This window comes from Natrix helvetica (genome assembly GCF_964273705.1).
Source record: "Natrix helvetica genome assembly, chromosome: 1".
Taxonomy (NCBI): domain Eukaryota; kingdom Metazoa; phylum Chordata; class Lepidosauria; order Squamata; family Natricidae; genus Natrix; species Natrix helvetica.
The window spans coordinates 187,867,074-187,887,695 of NC_138548.1; the positions used below are offsets into that span (position 1 = coordinate 187,867,074).

General features: G+C 36.5%; 1 protein-coding gene across 6 annotated transcripts in view; it reads right to left on the reverse strand.

Moving 5' to 3' along the window:
* The window catches only part of IKZF2 (IKAROS family zinc finger 2), a 139,423-nt gene extending 122,047 nt beyond the window's left edge, over nt 1-17,376 (reverse strand). For 4 of the 6 annotated variants that reach the window (XM_081932351.1, XM_081932349.1, XM_081932350.1 and 1 more), the window contains exons 1-3: nt 17,191-17,376; nt 14,597-14,645; nt 14,006-14,110 (exon numbers count right to left, since the gene is read on the reverse strand). In XM_081932351.1, coding sequence (XP_081788477.1) covers nt 14,006-14,110; nt 14,597-14,630 — 139 coding nt within the window. In that variant the 5' untranslated portion in view covers nt 14,631-14,645; nt 17,191-17,376. Of the gene's footprint in view, nt 1-14,005; nt 14,111-14,596; nt 14,646-16,186; nt 16,304-16,575; nt 16,689-17,190 lie in introns of those variants that run through there. The other 2 variants (XM_081932348.1, XM_081932347.1) reach the window with 2 other exon arrangements.
* Between the last annotated feature and the right edge of the window lie 3,246 nt (nt 17,377-20,622).

A 20,622-nucleotide genomic window follows, 5' to 3' on the forward strand; every position in this document is an offset into this window, starting at 1 on the left:
CATTTGTAAAACATTTTTATTTTAATCTATATTTTATTAATTTATTATCAAGAAGTATTTTCAACAGGCATTGTTAACCCAATGCAACAAGGCAGAAAACCTGAAGTTATATTTATTTTCCTAAGCTCAAAAGTTCATAGGAATGGTGACTGTAGTCATGAAAGAAACAGACATCTGCTACTTGGGAAGAAGATCATGACAAAATATTAAAGTACTGTACATCAGTACTTGGAATACTGCATTCAGTTCTGGTCGCCATGATGTAAAAAAGATGTGGAGACTCTAGAAAGAGTGCAGAGAAGAGCAACAAAGATGATTAGGAACTGGAGACTAAAACATATGAAGAACGGTTGCAGGAACTAGGTATGTCTAGTTTAATGAAAAGAAGAACTAGGGGAGACATGATAGCAGTGTTCCAATATCTCAGGGGTTGCCACAAAGAAGAGGGAGTCAAACTATTCTCCAAGACACCTGAGGCTAGAACAAGAAGCAATGGGTGGAAACTAACCAAGGAGAGAAGCAACTTAGAACTGAGGAGAAATTTCCTGACAGTTAGAACAATTAATCAGTGGAACAGCTTGCCTCCAGAAGTTGTGAATGCCCCAACACTGGAAGTCTTTAAGAAGATGTTGGATAGCTATTTGTCTGAAATGGTACAGGGTTTCCTGCCTAGGTAGGGGGTTGGACTAGAAGATCTCCAAGGTCCCTTCCAACTCTACTATTGTATTATAACATCATACTGAAAAAGATACATATTATCAAGGCCATGATTTTCCCATTTGTAATTTATGATTACACTCCCCAATTGGACTTTTTAGCCACACCAGATGCTGCGTTAGGACCTCTTTCCAGAGCACGATACCATGGTCTTTTAAGACTGAAGGATGCCAATGCAATTTATGATTGTGAAATCTGGACTAGTAGAAAGACTGAATGAAATAAAAATAATGCCTTCCAATTATTGTACTGGAAAACATGGCTGAGATACCATAACAAGAAGAAAATACTGAATACCAAAAAAAAAATATTCTACACATAAGATTGCTGACTATTAGTTTTAAAAATAGAACTGAATGTTTGCTTAACCAATGTTAAGCCAAGAATAAACTTAGCAGACCTTGATGGTTGGAAAAATCAAAGGCAATCAAAATAGGCCAAAAGACATGATAGTAAGATATCAGCACTGATGGAACATAATCTTACAAAAATTTAAAGAACAATTATTGTTCTGAGCTAGTTTGGTCTAGCAGTTAAGGCACTAGGCTGGAAAACAGGAGACCTTCAGTTCAAGTCCCATCTTAGCCATGAAAGCCAGCTAGGTAACTTTGGGCAAATCGTTCTCTCAGCCCAACCCCTCCCCCACCCATGTGGTGGTTATGGTGGAGAAAAGAAGAGGAGGGCTGTTTGTTGGATATGTTCTTGACCTTGAGTTATTTTTAAAAATCATAAAGGCAGGATAAAAATAAGATAAGATGAGATATAGTTATTATGCCCTGAAAGAGAATATTTAATTAATAAGTAAACACATTACTGGATTCACCAATCCTCCAAAACCAGACATTGTCCTAGGAATTCAGAATAAAAATAAAATAAAATATAAATTTTAAAAAACCTAAATGTAACTGGAAAACAAACTGTATTTCAGTATGAGATGATTATTGATTTCTTAATGGATTACTACCGGACAAAATTTACACTCTTGCCAAAAACATCAATCTTGGGATTATAATTATAACCCTCTCTGAACATGTTAAGCATCCTTGAGTGAAATAAATACAAAAAAAAAAAACATAGATTGTTATCTGTCAGGAAATGGCTCAATATTCTATTTCTTTGGCCTCAACTGCATTACAGCAACACTTTAAAACATATGCTATTATAGATAAAAGCTGAAACATATAGCTTGAAAACAGTTACATTAAGATAATGGCTAAAGATTTTAGGAAGACAGCAAGGGTTAGGGAAGAACGGCACATAAATAGGATTGCTCCTACTCTAGTGTACTTTGTCTTACAAATGAACAATTTTCATCCTGTAGTACTGGCTCTTAGTGCCACAGAGATGCCAAGTACAAAGTTTTCCATTAATTTCAACTGGAATTGGCACCATTGTTCAGACAATACAACCAGCCAGTCTAAATAATTCAGAACATATTTTTATAAGTGTTATCACAGCACTCTATCTTTAATTATGTTTTATCACATCAAACCATTATTTGTATCTAAAACCAAGTTAAAAATATAAAGAGCAATTCAAATGGCTTCTTATTATTATTTTTTAAAGGGAAAATGCTGATTTTGCAAAAGTATGGATATTTTGTTCCAATTGGTTTATCATTTTATCATCCAATAAAATGTTATTTCATTCAATTATCTGTTGAAGACACAGATTTCAACAGATAATTAGAACTGCAGAAAAAACAATTGCTACCAATCTGCCTTCCATTGAGGACCTATATACTTCACAAGTCAAAAAGAGGACTGTGAAAATATTTACAGACCCCTCACACCCTGGACATAAATTGTTTCAACTTCTATCCTTAAAATGACCCTATAGGGCACACGATAACAAATGGGCACAAGGACAGTTTTTTCCCCAAATGCCATCACTCTGCTAAACAACTAATTTCCACAATACTGTCAAACTATTTGCTAAGACTGTATTACTATTATTCTTCTCATCCTTCCTATTACCTATCTCCTTCCACTTATGACTATACCCTTATTGCTTGTATCTCTACTATTTATATTGTTTTATTTGTTTCCAAGTATGATTTGATTGCTTATTTAGTAACCTATGACTATCACTAAGTGTTGTATCTTATGGTTTTTGTATGTAAAAATGTATTTTTCTCTTTTTATGTACATTGAGAGCATATGCATCAAAGACAAATTCCTTGTGTGTACATTCACACTTGGCCAATAAAGAATTATTTTATTTTATTTTATTTTTTCTTCTATTCATGAGTTAGAGAGTTGGAATTCCAATATCTAGGAGTTAAATAATACATATAGATCCAATCAACTCTATCTCTATCATCTCTATATCTATTATCTATCTTGTTTCCCCCAAAATAAGACCTCCCCAGATAATAAGTCCAATCGGGCTTTTGAGCGAATGTGCTAAAATAAGCCCTTCCCAAAAATATTGCAACACAGCAGCAGCCATGAGGTGACCACACTTGCCTCCTCCTGCATCTCAAAAATAATAAGACCTCCCTGGAGACAAGGGTCAGAATTAATACACCCATAGAGGCGCATGCCTTTATGGAAAAAAATAAATTACTCCTAGAAAAACCAGAAGACATCCCAGTAGATGCACAAGACACGGGAGGGGCCAGAGCACTGCCAACAGGGGGAGATGGGGCGACATCAAGAAAGCTCAGATCACACAAATAAGTAAGAAAATCCACATGACATAAATTGATTGAAATTACTAATGAATCTACCACACTGACTATATGTTATTATATAATATTTGAATGCTATGCAAATGTACACCATGAGTCTGGAGGGGGGGTATGCCTACCACAGTTTGCGGCTGCCACAATTTGTAACTTTCCCCATACCTTTTCCTTTTGTAAAACACCAAAAAACCAATAAAACTTTGTTAAAATAAATAAATAAATAAAAAATAATAAGACCTCCACGAAGGTAAGGCCAAGTACTTATTTTGGGGGTCAAAAGAAAATAAGATCCTGTCTTATTTTTGGGGAAACAGGGTATCTATCATCTATCTATCTATCTATCTATCATCTATCTATCTATCTATCTATCTATCTACCTACCTATCTATCTACCTACCTACCTACCTACGTATCTATCTATAATGTTCTTCTGCTTCTGCTAATTTCAGCCTCTGGACTGCATGATGCAATGCTGCTGATTTGATTTGGAAGCATATTTTCCAAATCAATCCCATGATTTACAAACAGATTTACAAATTAAACTTACAGACTCTTTATAATGATAGATTTCCAGTGTTAGGGGACATGACAAAAGTTGTGACCACTGAAGCTACTTTAAGAAGGCAGCTTTGAAACCACCTCAATGTGAAGGGGACAAAAGGGCTTGGTTGATAAAATCCAGTCACCTGTAAATAATACAGTATATTCAGCAGGGTGGCAATGAGAGATGGTGTGTTGGCAGGTTGATGATTACTGTTCCTAACAACATGACAATGTCTTGAAAAACTCAACATTCAGAGAAAAAAGCTCTTTATAAGATCACTTTCCCCACTATAGGTAATGCCCAAGTTCCAACAGTTCACTTAGTGATCATTTTAAGTTATGCTCAAACGCTTTTCACCAGGACAGAGACTGGATAGAGACTGGGAGCTTCTGGGGCCATGGTGTCACCCAGCTTCAGGCATCCATCCACTTTTACTGAGAATGGGTGCCTGAAGTCCTGCGAGATCAGGACACCCAAAAGGTTCCAGTCTCCTGGGGAAAAGTCTTTGCACACCAACAAGAGGCTTGAAACAATGTGAGTTCACTGCCCCAAAGCCTCACTTTGGTGTGCAAATGCTTTTCCAGGCCAAGCCTTGAAGCCTTTGGAGGAGACTCACTGAGGCTGCCTGCTGCTCCAGTCAGAGAAGCCTAGCAGGGAGCACGCTCATTCTGCTCTTCCTCTACTCTCACCAGGAGCAGGCAAAGAAACAGTGAGATTGGAGAGGAGACAGCTCGCTAGATCTTCGAAAGGTAAGACTATCTGGCATGGCAGGATAGGGGGGGAAGCAATTGAATGAGGTATCTATGGGTTGGGGGAGGCTGTGGGTGCTCTGATGCAAGTGGCCTTTTCCATCACTAGGCCCAACATTGGCCTTCCACACCCAGTTAACAACCTGGACATTCGATTAGTGAATGCGTAGGTGAAAAGAGGGAGTGATCACGGTCAAGTGATGTGATTCACTCCTACGAATCCTCGGATTATGAATATAATTGGCAGGCTCAATTACATTCGTACCTTGAGAACTACTAGTATTAGCAGCTTCAACAGAATTTTCAAATGGTAGTCATCTTAATATTTTTTTTCTGTTACATTCCTAGTTGTTTGCAAGACAGCACAACAATATCAGTTGATATAACAGAACAATTTTATTTATAACAAAACAGTCCTATTCATGAGGACATATCTTACTGACCTTGCCATAATAGTTCACTTAGATCCAGGACTAAATAATGGACAACAGATTGTTTTTGCCTTATTGTGTTGTAAAATCCCAGCCCAGTAATTAATTTAATGACTATAGTTAAACATTCATGAATAAAAGTAAAAAGAAAAGTAATCACACAATTCTATGTATGCTTATTGCAAAGTAAGTCAAATGGTGTTTGCTTAATTCTTATTCAGAAATGAAAATAGTTGCCTAAAAATCACAATAAATAGAACAAAATGTATGACAGCACTAAATTGTACAATAAAGCTTTTCCTTCAAGTGCAATTATGAAACAAGCAGCTCAAGCTTCATCACTTTACAGAATGGTTTACTGAATGATTTGTCTGACTCAAAATCTGTACTTTTACTCACAAAACGAATGAAGATTATGTAAACTGCATTCATTGAACTTGAATATTTGCATTATCAGATCTCTCTCAAAAAATGTACCATCAGAAAGTATAAGATTTTTTGTTTGCTTGTTTTCTAAACATAAAAAATGGCTAATGTACTCAAAAAGCAAAAATCACATGCCAGCAAAATAACATAAAGACAGGTGATGCAAGATCAAAAAATTAAATCCATATACAATATTTCTGTTCCAGAACATAGTTGTACAGATGTAATTTATTAGCAATTAGTTTGTTAATACTGTATATTTTAAGAATGGAGGGAAATTTGAATAAGCTAATCTTTAAATGCAAGATTCTTCGCCATTGCATTAATTCTTAATCCAATGCACGTTTAAATATTATTAATCCAAATAATTGTGTACTATTGTTACTTGGTGCTTTGCTACAGTAAACCTGGCAACTGACAAGAAAAAAATGCATTCATTTATGTTGCTTCACTTTATAAATCTTGGGAGAAATGAAGCCACTCTAGAATCAATTATCAAAACTTTGCTGAGGTTTTTTCTCCCCCCAATTTCCTCAAAAATATTAAATCAAAATTAGTAATTAAATGCCTCTTGCCACCAGAGAGTAATATGTGGGAATTCTATTACAATCTTTTCTAAAATGATTCAAATTCATATTGCTTTCATTTTGCTAATATAGTTTGCTGTTTTTTATATTATGTTTATTAATTGTGCTTTGCTTTGGACAAAATAGCAACATATAATACATTAATTAATAGTCAAGCAATACAACCAATGTAGTGCTAACAAACTTCTTTTCTTTGCAGTATTTATTTGTAATAATGAAAACTTAACACAATAATAAGACTTAATAGTATAATAAAATACCACAATATGAATATCAGTATAATAAAAATATTACACAGAACACCTAAAAACATGTACAATTATACATTAGAATGGACAGGACATACCTTTTTGGCAGAGTCCCATTAAATGGTAGTTTGCCAGCAACTTGTGATTTTCAGTAGTAAAACTGAAATGATTCAAATGTTACAGAAGGACATAATAGGAACCATATGCAGCCTGCTAGTTGCCTATCTTAATATTTAGAAAGGAGTAAGCATATTTATGTATGTGTATACATTTGTGTACATATACTACACACTGTATAATTTCACATCTATTACTAGTAAGCTGTATTTAACAAGCATTACACCCAGTAATGAAATTTGACAAACTTATGGTGTGAGGGAAGAAATAGTCTCAAACAAGTTTTGCTGCATTGCTATACAATTACAGTATGCAAATTAAGTGGAATCATATCATATGCCAACAGATGAGTCATGTCTGGTACATTAATACTCCAAGGAAAGCAACTGCATATAACTGTGTGTTCATCATGGAGAAGCTTTTCTTGAGGACCCCAATGTAAAAGGCTGAGGAGTAGGGACAATAATTAAGTCCAATAAATTTACTTTCACTACCAGCATCTTAATCACTATTATCAGACAAATTGGCAAACATAGATGAAATGTTGGAAATCTTGCTCAGACAGACCACAAACTATAGTAAAGAACAGCTAAATCCACATGTTGTACTTTTTGTACCAAGAAAAACATAACATGCCACTAAGGAACAGACTATACTGTATGTGCTCTCTAGATATACATGCAAGAAACATACAGAGCAGTTCAGATTTTTGAATATTTTGGTAAAATTCCACCAAAAGTTTGGGGAGGAAAAAAGAGAGATGGGAGAGAGATGAAAAAAAATCTCTCTTATGGGAATTGGAGTATCACTGTTACCAATTCCAATCTTCCATTGTCTAACTTGAGGAATTTAAATTGCCTAGACAAATCTAACAAAAACTTACAACAATCATAGATACTTAAGTTTATGATGAATCTAAGCCAGCATTTCTAAAAACTATTAATTTTGGGAACGACTGGGTTTGTCCTGAAGTCCTTATTTATTTGCCCAGAACAAATTTTCAGTCATGAAACTACCAGTTGAAGGCAAATGGTGGCTCGGCAGAATAAATCAGAATAACACATTTATTTATCAAGCAGTAATGTCTTAACTTTTCAATCGGTAAATTCTCTTTTTTACAAGTGGGTACAGCACAGTATTTTTTCCCTACAAAACTCTGGGGGAGAACAGACAGTTCCTATTACTGAATATCCCAGATCAAAGCAAGAAACATTTTTTTGAGCTCGGTGAGCCAATAGGGCAAAGCAACCTGTCCAGAGGAGAATAGACCAGAGCTGCTCCTGACCAATCCATGGTACCCTACACATCTAGTTATCCCTGGGGCAGAGATAAACCCTCCAGCTTTTATCCAAAACTAGACAGAATGCAATTTCAGCAACTGTAGTCATTTTTTTTATTTTGTAGGATAAGAAAGCAAGCAAGCACTGCAGAAATATAAGTGTGTACAGTATGTGATAAAATAAAACATATAATATGAATGTGTATATAAATTGTATGTCTCTATGTGTGTCCACCCTCCATCCCAACCATATCAATAGTATTTTTTCCAAAACAAATGACAACATAATCTTTGTATCTCTCCTTTTAACATATTTTGTGTTTTTTAAAAAAGTGGGACTCTGTTTGTTATCCTTTCCTAATAAGTTTCCAGAGTCACAAGGAGCCTCATAAAACTTTTTCAGACTAACAAATTGTATTGTTGTCTTCCCTGCTCCCCTTACACCTGATCCCAGTTCAAATTCTACATTATTCTAGTCATTTCATTGCATTGATGAAATTAGCTGTAGCATAAGCCTTTTAATACAATTTGTTAGTTTGAAAAGGGAGGCATACAAGGGCGATTTTATGAAAAGTGGCAAGTGATGACCAGATCCAGCCACTAGACTGAAACAATTTCAAATTGCAGCTTGTCAGTCATTGCAGATTAGTCCTCAATTTACAACAGTTCATTTACAGATTGTTCCAAGACAAACTGATGACCATTTTTCACAGATACAACCTTTGCAGCATCCCCATATGATAAAAATTCAGATACTTGGCAACTGGCTCATATTTATGACTGTTGCTGTGTCCCAATGCTATGTGAAGCAAAATTTGCTGATGAAGTACATTAACTAAAATGGAGAACCCACTGATGATACTTTGCCTGTCATATCACTTTCATTGGAAACTGAGTTATTTTTGTTTAGAGTTCTACCCCATCTTCCTCAAGTGATTTGAGATAGCATAATTTAAATTCTCTTTAGTTTTTACAAACAACCCTGTAAGATAGGTTGCAAAATCATTTCTCACCCAAAGTCACCTAGTGAACTTTCTTGGCTAAGGATAGACTTTATCAGGGGTCTCCTCAATCCTAGCACAGACCCTAAGCACTTAAATCATGACAGCTTATTACAAGCGCCCTGTAATAAATAGTTGTAGTGCATTCTCTTTTTCACAGAAAAAAAAGATTTCCTACTAAGTTGACTATGCTAGCAAGCTTACAATAAAAGAATGGTCATGGAAGAAGCTTCATTTTTGTGCCCCCCCCCCCGCTTCCTGGTACCCCATAGTGCTAGACTCAAGGAAATAGCAGCAGCAGATGAAGGAATTATAGTTGGGATTTGGGATAGTAAATCCAGTAGTCTGATTGATGCAGAAATCAACCTAATATCTTGTGAAAGACACAACAACCTCAGAATAAATTAGAAATACCAGGTATTTACTTGTTCAATATTTATGTCTTTTATTGAAGGTAAGGATAGTAGCACTTTGGTAGTGGGGGGTAGATATGGCTTTTATCAGTTCCATTTTTCAGAATTACACATGGTTTTCCTTCCTGAATGACAGAATCTCTTAACCAGTTGAACATCTTCAGCCCTAAGCCTGCTTTTGAGAGGGAAGATTTTTGCCATGCATGGCATGGGAGACTGATGCCTGTTTGCAGTTTCAGCTTGTTAGATTAATTCCAAAGATACCTTAAAGTTGCAAGCACTCTTGTTATACTTTAAAGTAAATCCAAAGTTTTTCTTCATCACTCTCTGGAAAAGGTGGAAAAATGACAACACCGTTGTACAATAATTTGTATGCAATAGCTTAATGAACCAAAGTGCAACACTTACAAAGAAATCACAAAATCTTTGCGTATAGGTAGTCCTCAAACTCTTGAGCCCAAAATTTCTGTTGCTAAGTGAGACATTTGTTAAGTGAATTTTGCCCCATTTTATGATCTTTCTTACCACAGTTGTTAAGTGAGTCACTGCAGTTGATAAGTAACATGGTTGTTAAGTGAGTTTGTCTTTCCCATTGATTCTGCTTGTGGGAAGGTCACAAAAGATGATTGCATGACTCTGGGACACTGCAATCTTTATAAATACATGTCAGGTGTCAAACATTAATATTAATTAGATTTCTAGACCGCCCCCTCTCCCCAGAGGGACTCGGGGCGGTGTACAGGTATAAATTTTAAAAACCCATCCAAACAATAATATGCATAATTAAAATTAAATTAAATAACCCCTGTACAACATCCAAATTTTGATTATATGATCATGGAGATACTGCAAGAATAATATGTGTGAAAAATGGTCATAAATCACTTTTTTCAGTGCTTTTGTAACTTCAAATGGTCACTAAATGAACTGCTGTATGTCAAGGACTACCTGCATATAATGGATATTTCAATATGAATGGGGCACCAGAATGTTATTGTTCAGTTGCTAAGATGTGTCAAGTCTTTGTGATCCTATGGAACATACCAGGCCAAGACAGCCTGTCCTCCACTGTCTCCCGGAGTTTTCCCAAATTCATGTTCATTTTGTCAGTAACACTATCTAGCCACCTCATTCTCTGCCTTCCCCTTTTCTTTTTGTCTTCCATCTTTCCCAATAATGGGATCATTTTTCAATGAGAGCGCCAGGATGGGAACCAATTAAGCAGCAATTAAAATCAAAAAGCCCTTATTGTACATTTTAGGAAAAATGTGCCTCAGTTAAAATAATCCAAACTGTTAATATAATCTTCATTCACTATGCAGTGAATGTAGAATATAGAAGAAACATGAATGTGAAAGAAATGTATAAGTAAACCTTGCTAACAGCAGATAATAATTAATATAAGTTGTCAATACTTCATGTTATTAGTTGGACATTTTTTAGATATGCAAATCAGAAAGCCAGACAATTGATTGGAAAAATGCTTTATTAAATCAAAGCAGACCTAAAGCAATAATACCTTATATTTTCATGCAGTTAACCCTGTGTTACCCAATTTAATGCTTTTCAGATGTGTTGGACATCAACTTCCCTAATTCCCAGCATTACAGAAGCATTATGGGATTTGAAGAGCTATACAGCTAAGAGTCACCATATTTCAGAAGGCTGAGTTAAGCAAATGAATCAGGCAACAGTTTAGACTTGAACGGAGCCACAGTCCACTGACAGCATAGCAAAACCTTTCCAACATATTACAAATGTGATTTGATCATATTAATACAAATCCCCATGAAGAGTTCATACATGAAGTGCATCACTTCAAGCCCACATGTTCTTCTATGTAAAAATACATAGAAAGCACACATAGAAAGATTAGTGTTCCAAATCTATTTTTTTTCTTTATGCGTAAGGATAAAAAAGCCAAGATACTGTATAAGCCAATCATTTCTGTGAAAGTGAAGAAACATATACATAAAAACCAAAGGAACAGATACATCCAACAACAGAGCAAAGCAAAGAGCATGAACTGATGGGCCCCAGCTAAGAACATTATTTGAAACATTTGTGCAAATCTAGACTGTTATTTACCACATAGCATTCCACTACGAGGAAGAACGCAAGGCAGATCCAAAAGAAGATAGAGACAACATCAAAGACACAAAGCAATATCAATTAACAATGGTTGAGGCTGCCAGAAGAGTAAGAACCAGAACTTTGCATCTCGTTCGATACCAGAAGTGATAAAAGAGGAAGGAAAGAAGGCTCCACCACTGTTTAAGATATATAGTATCTACTGTATGTTGTCTGTAAAATGATACAAAGATTCTTAACACATACTAGGAAATCAGAGAGTGTTACATTTTCTCCAGTGCTGTATTTTTTCTCTGTGCTGAAATGACTGAGACGACTAAATTACAGGGGTTTGCAAAACATTTTGTTTTGAATCATTTCAAAGGCAAACCTTCCCAAACCCCTGCATCTCCAACAGGCTGATTTCAGCTTTCTAGAAATGTTTTGAACATGAAACAGAATCTAGATATGTAAATATCAAGAGCTACACATGCCAGTGTGTTATGAACATCTCTTACAACTCTTTAACTACAGTTACTTCCTCAGACCGAGCTACAGGTGAAAACTCTCAGTAATCATTTCTGTTTGATCAGACTAGGGCAAAGCCAACTCAGCTTTAGAGGCAGATAGTGCAGCTACTTGAGACAGTCACAGGCAAGAGCAGAATAAAATCTCAAACTACCTGGACCCCACCAAAAATAAGAAGTGTTCCCAATCCTTTGTATCATCAGTATCTTTGAGTTTATTGATCAATTTATTGATCAGTTAGTTGATCACAATTGTTCAACCAACTATGGTCCAGAGTTTTCCTAACTACTGTAGCAAAAGCTCATACAACTCATTTATTGCAATTTCAATATGTATAATGAATGATTTTTTTTTGTTCCATGAGAGGCTGCATTATCATTTGATACTGAAACAAAATTAGAGAGAAGTCCTGTTTCTTATTTATATTTCCCATCAATGTTCAATTACAAGCTTGTCAATAAGGTACTCAAATTAATAATTGAAGGCACAGCATTTTTCACTAAAGTGTATGTAATACATTATATGAGCCAATCTAATGTACCAGGTAGCATCCTCATTAAAAAGAAGAAAACTTGGCTTCATCTATAATCTATGTATAAGTAATTATAGATGCAGTAATGAAAAGATGAAGCTGACATCTATGAAATATGCGCCAAATTTTTTTAACCTGCAACCTTTTGGAAGGAAACATAAAAACAAGCATAGTATAGCCAAGTCTTACTCACTTGGAATTGCCACAGGCTAATAAATATGAGGGAAAAAACTATCTCTCCAAAGCATGTAATTTTAATACAGTTGGGTGCAAATGGTTTGTTTCAAAAGCAGTTTTTTTCCCTTTCTGCTGTCTGGTACACACAATATTTACAGCAAATAAAAATCCAAGTCAGTTGCCTATTATGGGGCTTCCTTCTTGTTTTAATGGGATACAAATAACCAAGATCATTTAAGGGATATAGTTCTCAATTGATCTTTTCAAAGGCGCCTCAGTGCAAATTGTTCTATTATTTATTTGAAAGAATTAAATCCTGGAGGTGCAACAAGATAAGACTAAATGACCAAAGTTTTTATTATTACCTATTCAGATTTCAGTTTTGGCCACAAAAATACATATTGTAGTAGATTAATTGGAATATATATATCAAATCTCGTATCTCTTACATCAACTTATTTATATATTTTATTATATTTTACAAATATTTAATATCCACTCTTCCTAGTTTCATAAGAAACATAAATGATATCTAAACTTCTATTCCTCAGTTTAAATGTTATTTATATTCCTCATGAGACTAATCCATACAATTTAGTCCAGGACATTAATAACATATCATTAGCAACAAGTAAATAACTGAGTGCTTTTTAATAAACTTGCAATTCACACACTCATAAAATATTTTTTGACTCATAATTTGCTGAAGGACAGAAAAAAATGACTGAGTGCAACAGCTCCCTCTCAGAAAGAGATGATAGAACGATCATATTTTATTACCGCACATTTCTATTTGAAGCAGAGTTTAATCTGGAATAATATATAACTATTTACTTACAGTCCCAAACCAATAAAACATATAATTTTTTTTAAAGTACCTTGAAGTAATTAGGATGATCAAGTGTTAAATAACAAAACATGGAGAAATCCACATAAAATATGTTGCTAAGAAAATTAGGCAGTTGTATAAACCAGAACAGATGAATATATAACATTTCAAACAATAATGAAGCAATCCACAGCTATCTGATAAATAAGTGTCTATAGCCAGGAGAAATATATATTTTCTTTTTTAAGCATTTAAAGTATTGCATGCATCCAACAACATAAAATTCATTTTGAAAAAGCTCATATTTTTGTGGAACAGTAACAGAGAACATTTTATGTGTGTTTTTCAATCATTCAGTCCACCAAATATATTTTTGGAATATCTGAATACTCTGAAATATCTTTTGCTTGGAACTAATCTGTAGCCATAAATGAATCACAAAAGAACTTCTCACCCAACTTCCAACAAGTTTAAGTTTTTCTGTAATGTTCAACTAACCATTATTACACTCATTAGTAATTTAGGAGTAATTCAGACTAGCAATCACATTCAGGTGTAGATTAGTATGAAGAACCAATCTGCCCTCTGTTCTTTGTATATAAACCAACCTCATAGACTGGACAAGATTAATTAATCTATTATGCAAAACACTTTAAAAGATAACTTACTGCTTGTCAGGTGACTTGGTGAGGTATGTTGCCCATTGGGTGTGCTTGAAGTAAGGTCAATCGCCACATTGGAGTGTTCCCTTTCAGGTGAAAGGTCATGGTCACCTATTATATTTTTAAAAAGTGTCAGTTTTTATTTAGAAAAACTGTTATTTGCACCCAGGACAAAACTGTTTCTGGTAATTCTGCTCCCAAGGTTATTAGATTCTTCCATTCATTAAAGGCTAGGGTGTAGGTTACAACTACTCACAAGGTATGGCAAAAAGGTCTGTTTATTGACTTGCTCAACATTAACAACACTGGGTTAATATTATGGTCTTGGGACAAGGCCAAAGAAATGTCCACACCCCTTCAATTTCACACTCAGTTCCCTTGCATACAGTGTATGGTTTATTTATTTATTTTAAAAGAAACACAAAGAGGGAAATATTATGTTCCATATAGGCTACCTACCACCTGTCTTTCAAGACATCTATACAGTGCCACTGAAATGACCAAATAAAAATAAAATAAAATATAGTAAAGAATTATCTTCATCTCCCAATAAGGCAAAAGTCCAAACAATGACAGGAAAATTAAACTGATACTTACAGGGCAGGTATCCATCAATAGCCTCCACTTCCATAATCAAAGTGCAGTGCTATAAAATAAAAAGTACACTGTCAAAGAAGGCCTCACTCTGTCAACTCTTGAAAGATCTAGGTTTCTTAGTGAATTCTTCTTTTTGTCATTGCTAATCAAATCAGTGTTTGAGTAGCAAAAGGCTTTCTGCCTGGAATCTTTCTGAAAGCACCCAGTGATCAGAATAGGTTAATTTACTTTTTTCCAAAAATGAACCCTGTGGAGGAGGTGAGGGGGAATCACACACTAAAATAATTACTAACCAGTTTCTAAATAAATCCTACTTAGGTCAGGTATGTGTTAACTGGCTTGCCAGTGACTTAACAATCAACAGTTACTTCTACACAAAGCAGGAGCGTATTTGTTAATAAATCCAACAGGGAATCTGAGTATCTCAAACAAGAATTTTTGGACTGATTTTTAAGTACTGTCAAATGTCAGTGCTACAAAGTTTCTTACCATTATGGCTCTTCTATGATGTGAACAAAAAATGCTGAACAAAAAAATGGTAAATGTGTGCTTCCATGACACTGATATAACATTTTTTTGCACAGGAACCAGTTTATTCTAGCTTAAGTTTTTAACCCTGGAGCAATTTTTAAAGTAGTTCCAGATTGCATGCATTACTGCAGTCTCAAAAGTTTCTTGAAGCACTTTTCTAGCTATTACTTTCTAGAAATCAAATAACCATATTAAATGACACTCAAGTCATTTACTATATGAATACAAATGAAATAAAATAAAAAGGTAAATAATCAACAAAGTGAAATTTAAAAGGAAAAAAATCATGCCCCACAAAGAACTGCATTTTCCCCTCCTAGTTTCCCAGCTCCCTTTTGCCTTTAGTTTCAAAACTCTTATTACATCAAGCAGTTAAATTATTCACAATGAACCATTTCTATATTGATTGCCAAGTATATTTAGCCCCAGCTCCTGGAATTTCTCCATTACTTACTGGAAAACAGGCAGCTCCATTTCTTGTCTCCTAAACCACTTCCCTTTACTTCATCCCCCTCCTTAAGAAAGAAAGACTTATCTGCTGCGTTCCTTTCTCTTTGGCACACAACATATCAAATTCCCAAGATACTCGGTATAATGCTTAGATTTCATCGGGCTACGCTGAAACATCGTGTTGATGTTTACATGGCTTTAAGAATAATACTTGAGATCTAAATGTTTTAGCATAAGAGCAATTCCCTCATGCCTTTCCAAAATTACCTTATCTTCCACCTTCAGCAGGTAACATACACGGCAACAAGGGGGAAAAGTTCCTAAAGCCCACGGAGGAGGAGAGAAATACTATCCCAGCCAATGAGATGGATAGAAAGGTAAAAGGGGGGGGGGGGAGGAAAGAAAAGTTCTATAGTTTTAAAAAAAGTTTGTTCACCATTTCCAAATTCTGATGGCAGATTTTACCCCTCCTCCCAGCCAAGAACGAAGAGAAAGATGGAATTACAATACCCTGGAACTACAGGGTGCCTTTGAAATAAGTTAGGTCCCACTTTTTTTCTCACCCCCCCTCCCTCCTCCAGGGTTCAAGGGAAGATGAAGAAAACTTACAGGTAGATCATTCGGAGCAAGCGGATCGAAAGGGAAACAAAATTAAAATGAAGAAGGAAGCTTCTTCTCTCTCCTCCCCCCCCTCCCCTTCAGGATGGGCTTGTTGGGAATGGCACGTACTTTCAGGAAAGATGAAGAACAAAAAAAGGGAGAGAGAGGTCAGCCAAAGCTACAGCAGTGCGATTAACCAGACGAGAGAAAACTTGATCCACCGGTTCCTTAAGAACCGAGAGGGAAGGGGGGAAAATCTTGGAGGAAAGAAGAAAGAAGGGGGGGGGGGGCTGAAAGGAGAAGATCACGAAGTTTAAGAAGAAGAAGAAAGAATCCAGAAAGTCAAGCCACTAATTATTTTTGGCCCTAGGCAAAATAAAACGATCTCCTAATTTTACCGGCGTCTATGTTTCTTTCCGCGCGCTGTCAATTAATTTAAACTCTGCATTTTTGAAATAGAACGCGTGGCGTGCCATGAAATATTGTGTTATCTTTCGAGGAGATTTTGTCGGAGGGATCCGCGTGTATCGTGGACGAGAGACTCTTACCTGCAATTGACAAGCCGAACTCAAGTTAAAACAAAAGCCAACAGTATCAAAACTTGGGACGAATTAATCGATTAACCCCCTAGAAATCAGAATTCTGGTTTTCAAAGGCATTCTTTAATCCGTATTCATTTACTGTAGATGGAATCGACCAACATTAAATGATGGTTTTCCAAACAGAAATGCAAACTTCCCCTTTTCGTATCCTTATGTTATTCTAAAGATTTATTTTGGAATTAAAAAGCAACAAGTCCTGTTGACCCCGAGGTTAGAGATGCTTCATAATTGCGCGGTCCTCTGTGACAGACCTTGTCTGCCTCCCTGTCCTTCGTAACCACACACACCTATTCACCAATGCACCCCGACGACACTGAAGACAGAGCCCGGCAGGCAGCCTTTCTAGAGATAAATGTTCTTGTTTCCATCCGCCACCAGCCAAGCCGAAGAAATAGCCCAACAAAGATTTACCTCAGCAGTGCGTGTAGGGAAACAATTCCACCATCCTCCCGGTTTGTTTGTTTTGTTAATGAGTCTTTTCCTTTCTCTGTTTCTTTCCTAGGCTTAGCGATCGTGTGTTTGCGCCCCGCAGTTGGTTATGGAAACTAAGGCAGTGGATCTGTAGCTAAGGGTAATCCTGTTTTTTACTTCCTCCATCTTCAGAGAGCAGGGTTAGCCTGGGACAACTGGTCAAACCCCGAGAAACCGATCCGGCAACTCACACGCTCGCTCACTCGCGCACTCTCTCTCACACACACACAGGCATCACAGACGTCTCACCCAGACACTCTGAGCTGGAGAGAGCGATCTGGGAAGCGCGTTGTCTGGCTTCGCAGCGCTGCTCAGCTGACTCGGCAATCGATTACAGGACAAGTCCCCGAACACGCCCGCAGCTTCTGCTCCCGAGCTCAGGCGGCTCTTCCCGGGCGGAGGCGCTGGGTGCCTGAGCAGACCCCGCTCCGCCACGGGAGCAGGGGGAAAGGGCCCCGTCACGACCCCGGGACAGCTGCCGGCACTGCATAAACTTTCGGGGGAGGGGGGCTTTTTACCGCTCCATTTTCCTTGCTGTGAAACTCTGCTGGTTGGGCACTGTATTTCCAGTGTTGCCTGTCTCAACATAACTGTAACACGGAAGCGAAATCGGAGAGAGAGAGATCGCACTGCAAAATAGACTATTGAAGGCTCGCTAGCAGATGGGCTTCAAAACACACTAGGCTAACACGTGATTTGTGATTCAGTAAGTTGTGCTATCCTTGGCTGATCTCAAACATCTTGATGGGATTAGATACACCATATACAGAGATGGGAGACCCCAGGAATTCGCAAAGCTGTAGGCTAAAAACTGGGAAGGTTTTTGTATATCTATAATGTACCTCACAGAAGGTGCCAAATTATTCCCATATAATTGTCAAGAAAAATAGATGGATGTGCCATAAAGTCACCAATAGTAGCCCTCAGCTTGGAAGGAGATTTTACCTTTATATTGTATGAACCCATGTAGCTATCCTCAGTTTATATTTTAGTGTCGTCAAATGCAAGTATTGGGTTAATTTAATAAAATAGTAGTTAATCCAAGGTTAAGCATATGGTCTTAAATCAGTTTTAGCCTTTAAACTTGAAATAAACCAAGATCTCTAATCCAAGTATAATACAGTATTATAAGAAGTCTCAGAGCCAGAGCTCTTCAGATATACGTGATCTTGTTCTGTCCCAAATTTCAAGTAGTTTTCCCCATTTGTGAGTGAGCACTCTGTGGCTACCTCAAGAAAGGCCATTTTCCCTATATTCAGAACTTCCTTTTTACTGTTTCTGAAACTTGGTTGCTGAGAACTGAAATACAACACAAATTCAAAGGCCTGACTCAGCCTTTTTGTAATCTTATCCATGCATGGATTAATAACGTTGAAATTTTCTTAACAAGAAGTTTGCCACTATCTCCTTTCAGAATGGATTTTCAACTTCCCAGTCTAACCTGGGGATTTCCAGGTGGTTTCCCATCCAAGGGCTAACAAGGTTTATTTCTGCTTAAATTGTTCAAGATTAGTAAGGTGCTGCCACCTGCTGTGTGCAATGCATGCCTACTCAAAAGTAAATTTCACTGATTGAGTGCTAAATTGATTTATAGGCTAAAACATATTTTAGGTATATTAATAATAATAATAAATATTGATGCTTATGCCAAACATTTTGCTAGATAAACAGATTGCCTCTCATATCACTAGCCCAATGTTTTCAGCAAATGGTCAGTGGATTCCTCCCACCCACCCCACCCCAGGCCAGCAAAGCCCAGCCCTTCGATTTGTATATAGCAGGGTGGAGGGATTTTGTTGGTTTAAGACATTGTAATTAGCTGAGAAGGCCCTTCCACAATTACCTTGTTTGCACTGGAGGTTGGGGACTTGGCTTTCTCTGCCTTCCTACTATTCTATGGGCAATGGAAGAGAGTGAAGATGAATGTGCTGCCCAATTCCAAATGCTTGGAATTGAAAGCTGCATTGCGTGGAGGGGCTTGTGGTAGATAAGATTAAGGCAAAAATTGCACATCTAAAATACTTTCAATAATAAAATTCGATTCCAAACAGCTCTAGCTTCCTTTAATATATATTTGGAAGTTTGGAATTCAAGTGGTCACCATATTGGTTTCTGCCAATAATAAAGAAAGTTAAAGATAGACAGAACTTTTTGGAGGCAACAAAAACTTATCACTCTTGTTTAATATCGCTCTTATTTCAGTCCATCTCCTATTCCATTGCTGCATTTACATGACATAGACTTTGGATATTTAAAGATTGGTCTTTGGAGCTTGAGATGAAAACGTCAGGCAGAATGCTTCACATTACTTGAACCTTTCCTTCCTATTTGGCCTTAGAAAAGAGAGTTGGTTTGATTTGTCAATATAATGAAAAGTGAAGCATCATTAGCATCAGACTTAATTAACTCAGAAGGAATAACTCTTAAAACTGGAGTTTTCTGAAGATTTAATTATACTTTAACTCCCATTATAGATAACCTTTTATTGACAATTGAAATAAAAGGAGTCAAATGTATACCTGTCATATTCAAATCATATTTCAAAATCTCCACCAATTTCATCCTACTTGTTTATTAATAGCTCTTTTTCAGTTGCATGAAACAAAGAGATTTGTCCCTAAAACAAATCATTATCAAAATAAACGTTTACAGTGGTACTTTGGCACTCAACTGCTTTGAAACACATTGAATTGGTACTCAATACATTATGACATGAAAATTTTATCCTGGTACTCGTTTGCTTGGTACTCAATGCACAAACTAGACTTGTTGGTGTCGGCTGCCTTGTGACTCACTGTATTATTCCTTATGGGAAAAACTTTTTTGTACTCATCACGTCTCCCTGAACCAATTAATGATGAGTATTGAGGTATTTATGTGGGATAGTGGATACAGTGTCATGATCAAAAGTCTTGCTCTATATATATGCATGTCACACTGCTGTACATTTAAAGTGGGCAAGGCTTTGATCACTATGCAAGGCCTACCATTTTGGTGTTTTTAACAACCAAACAAACAAACAAAACAAACACACAAATACACAAACACAGAGACATACAAAGAGCCCTTTAGGTGAGAAATAGACCCTGAAAGAAGTACTGGCACTCTTACTGTAAAGTTGTAAAAGCCAGAAATTGATCCTAATTCTAAACTTCTTCAATAAATGTTTGTGACGGTTGTAGAAAGTTAGCACCCACCTCTCTCCTAGAAAAATGAAATATTTTAGGACATATTAAAAAGGCAGAATATTATATTTCCCTGGATGAAAAAAGGAGAAACATGTTTTTAAAGACAAAAAGAAGCTCCCTGCAGCTCCCTGTCCCCAGCAGATATTTGGTGCACATTAAGACTGGGTCAGCCTATCTACAAGAC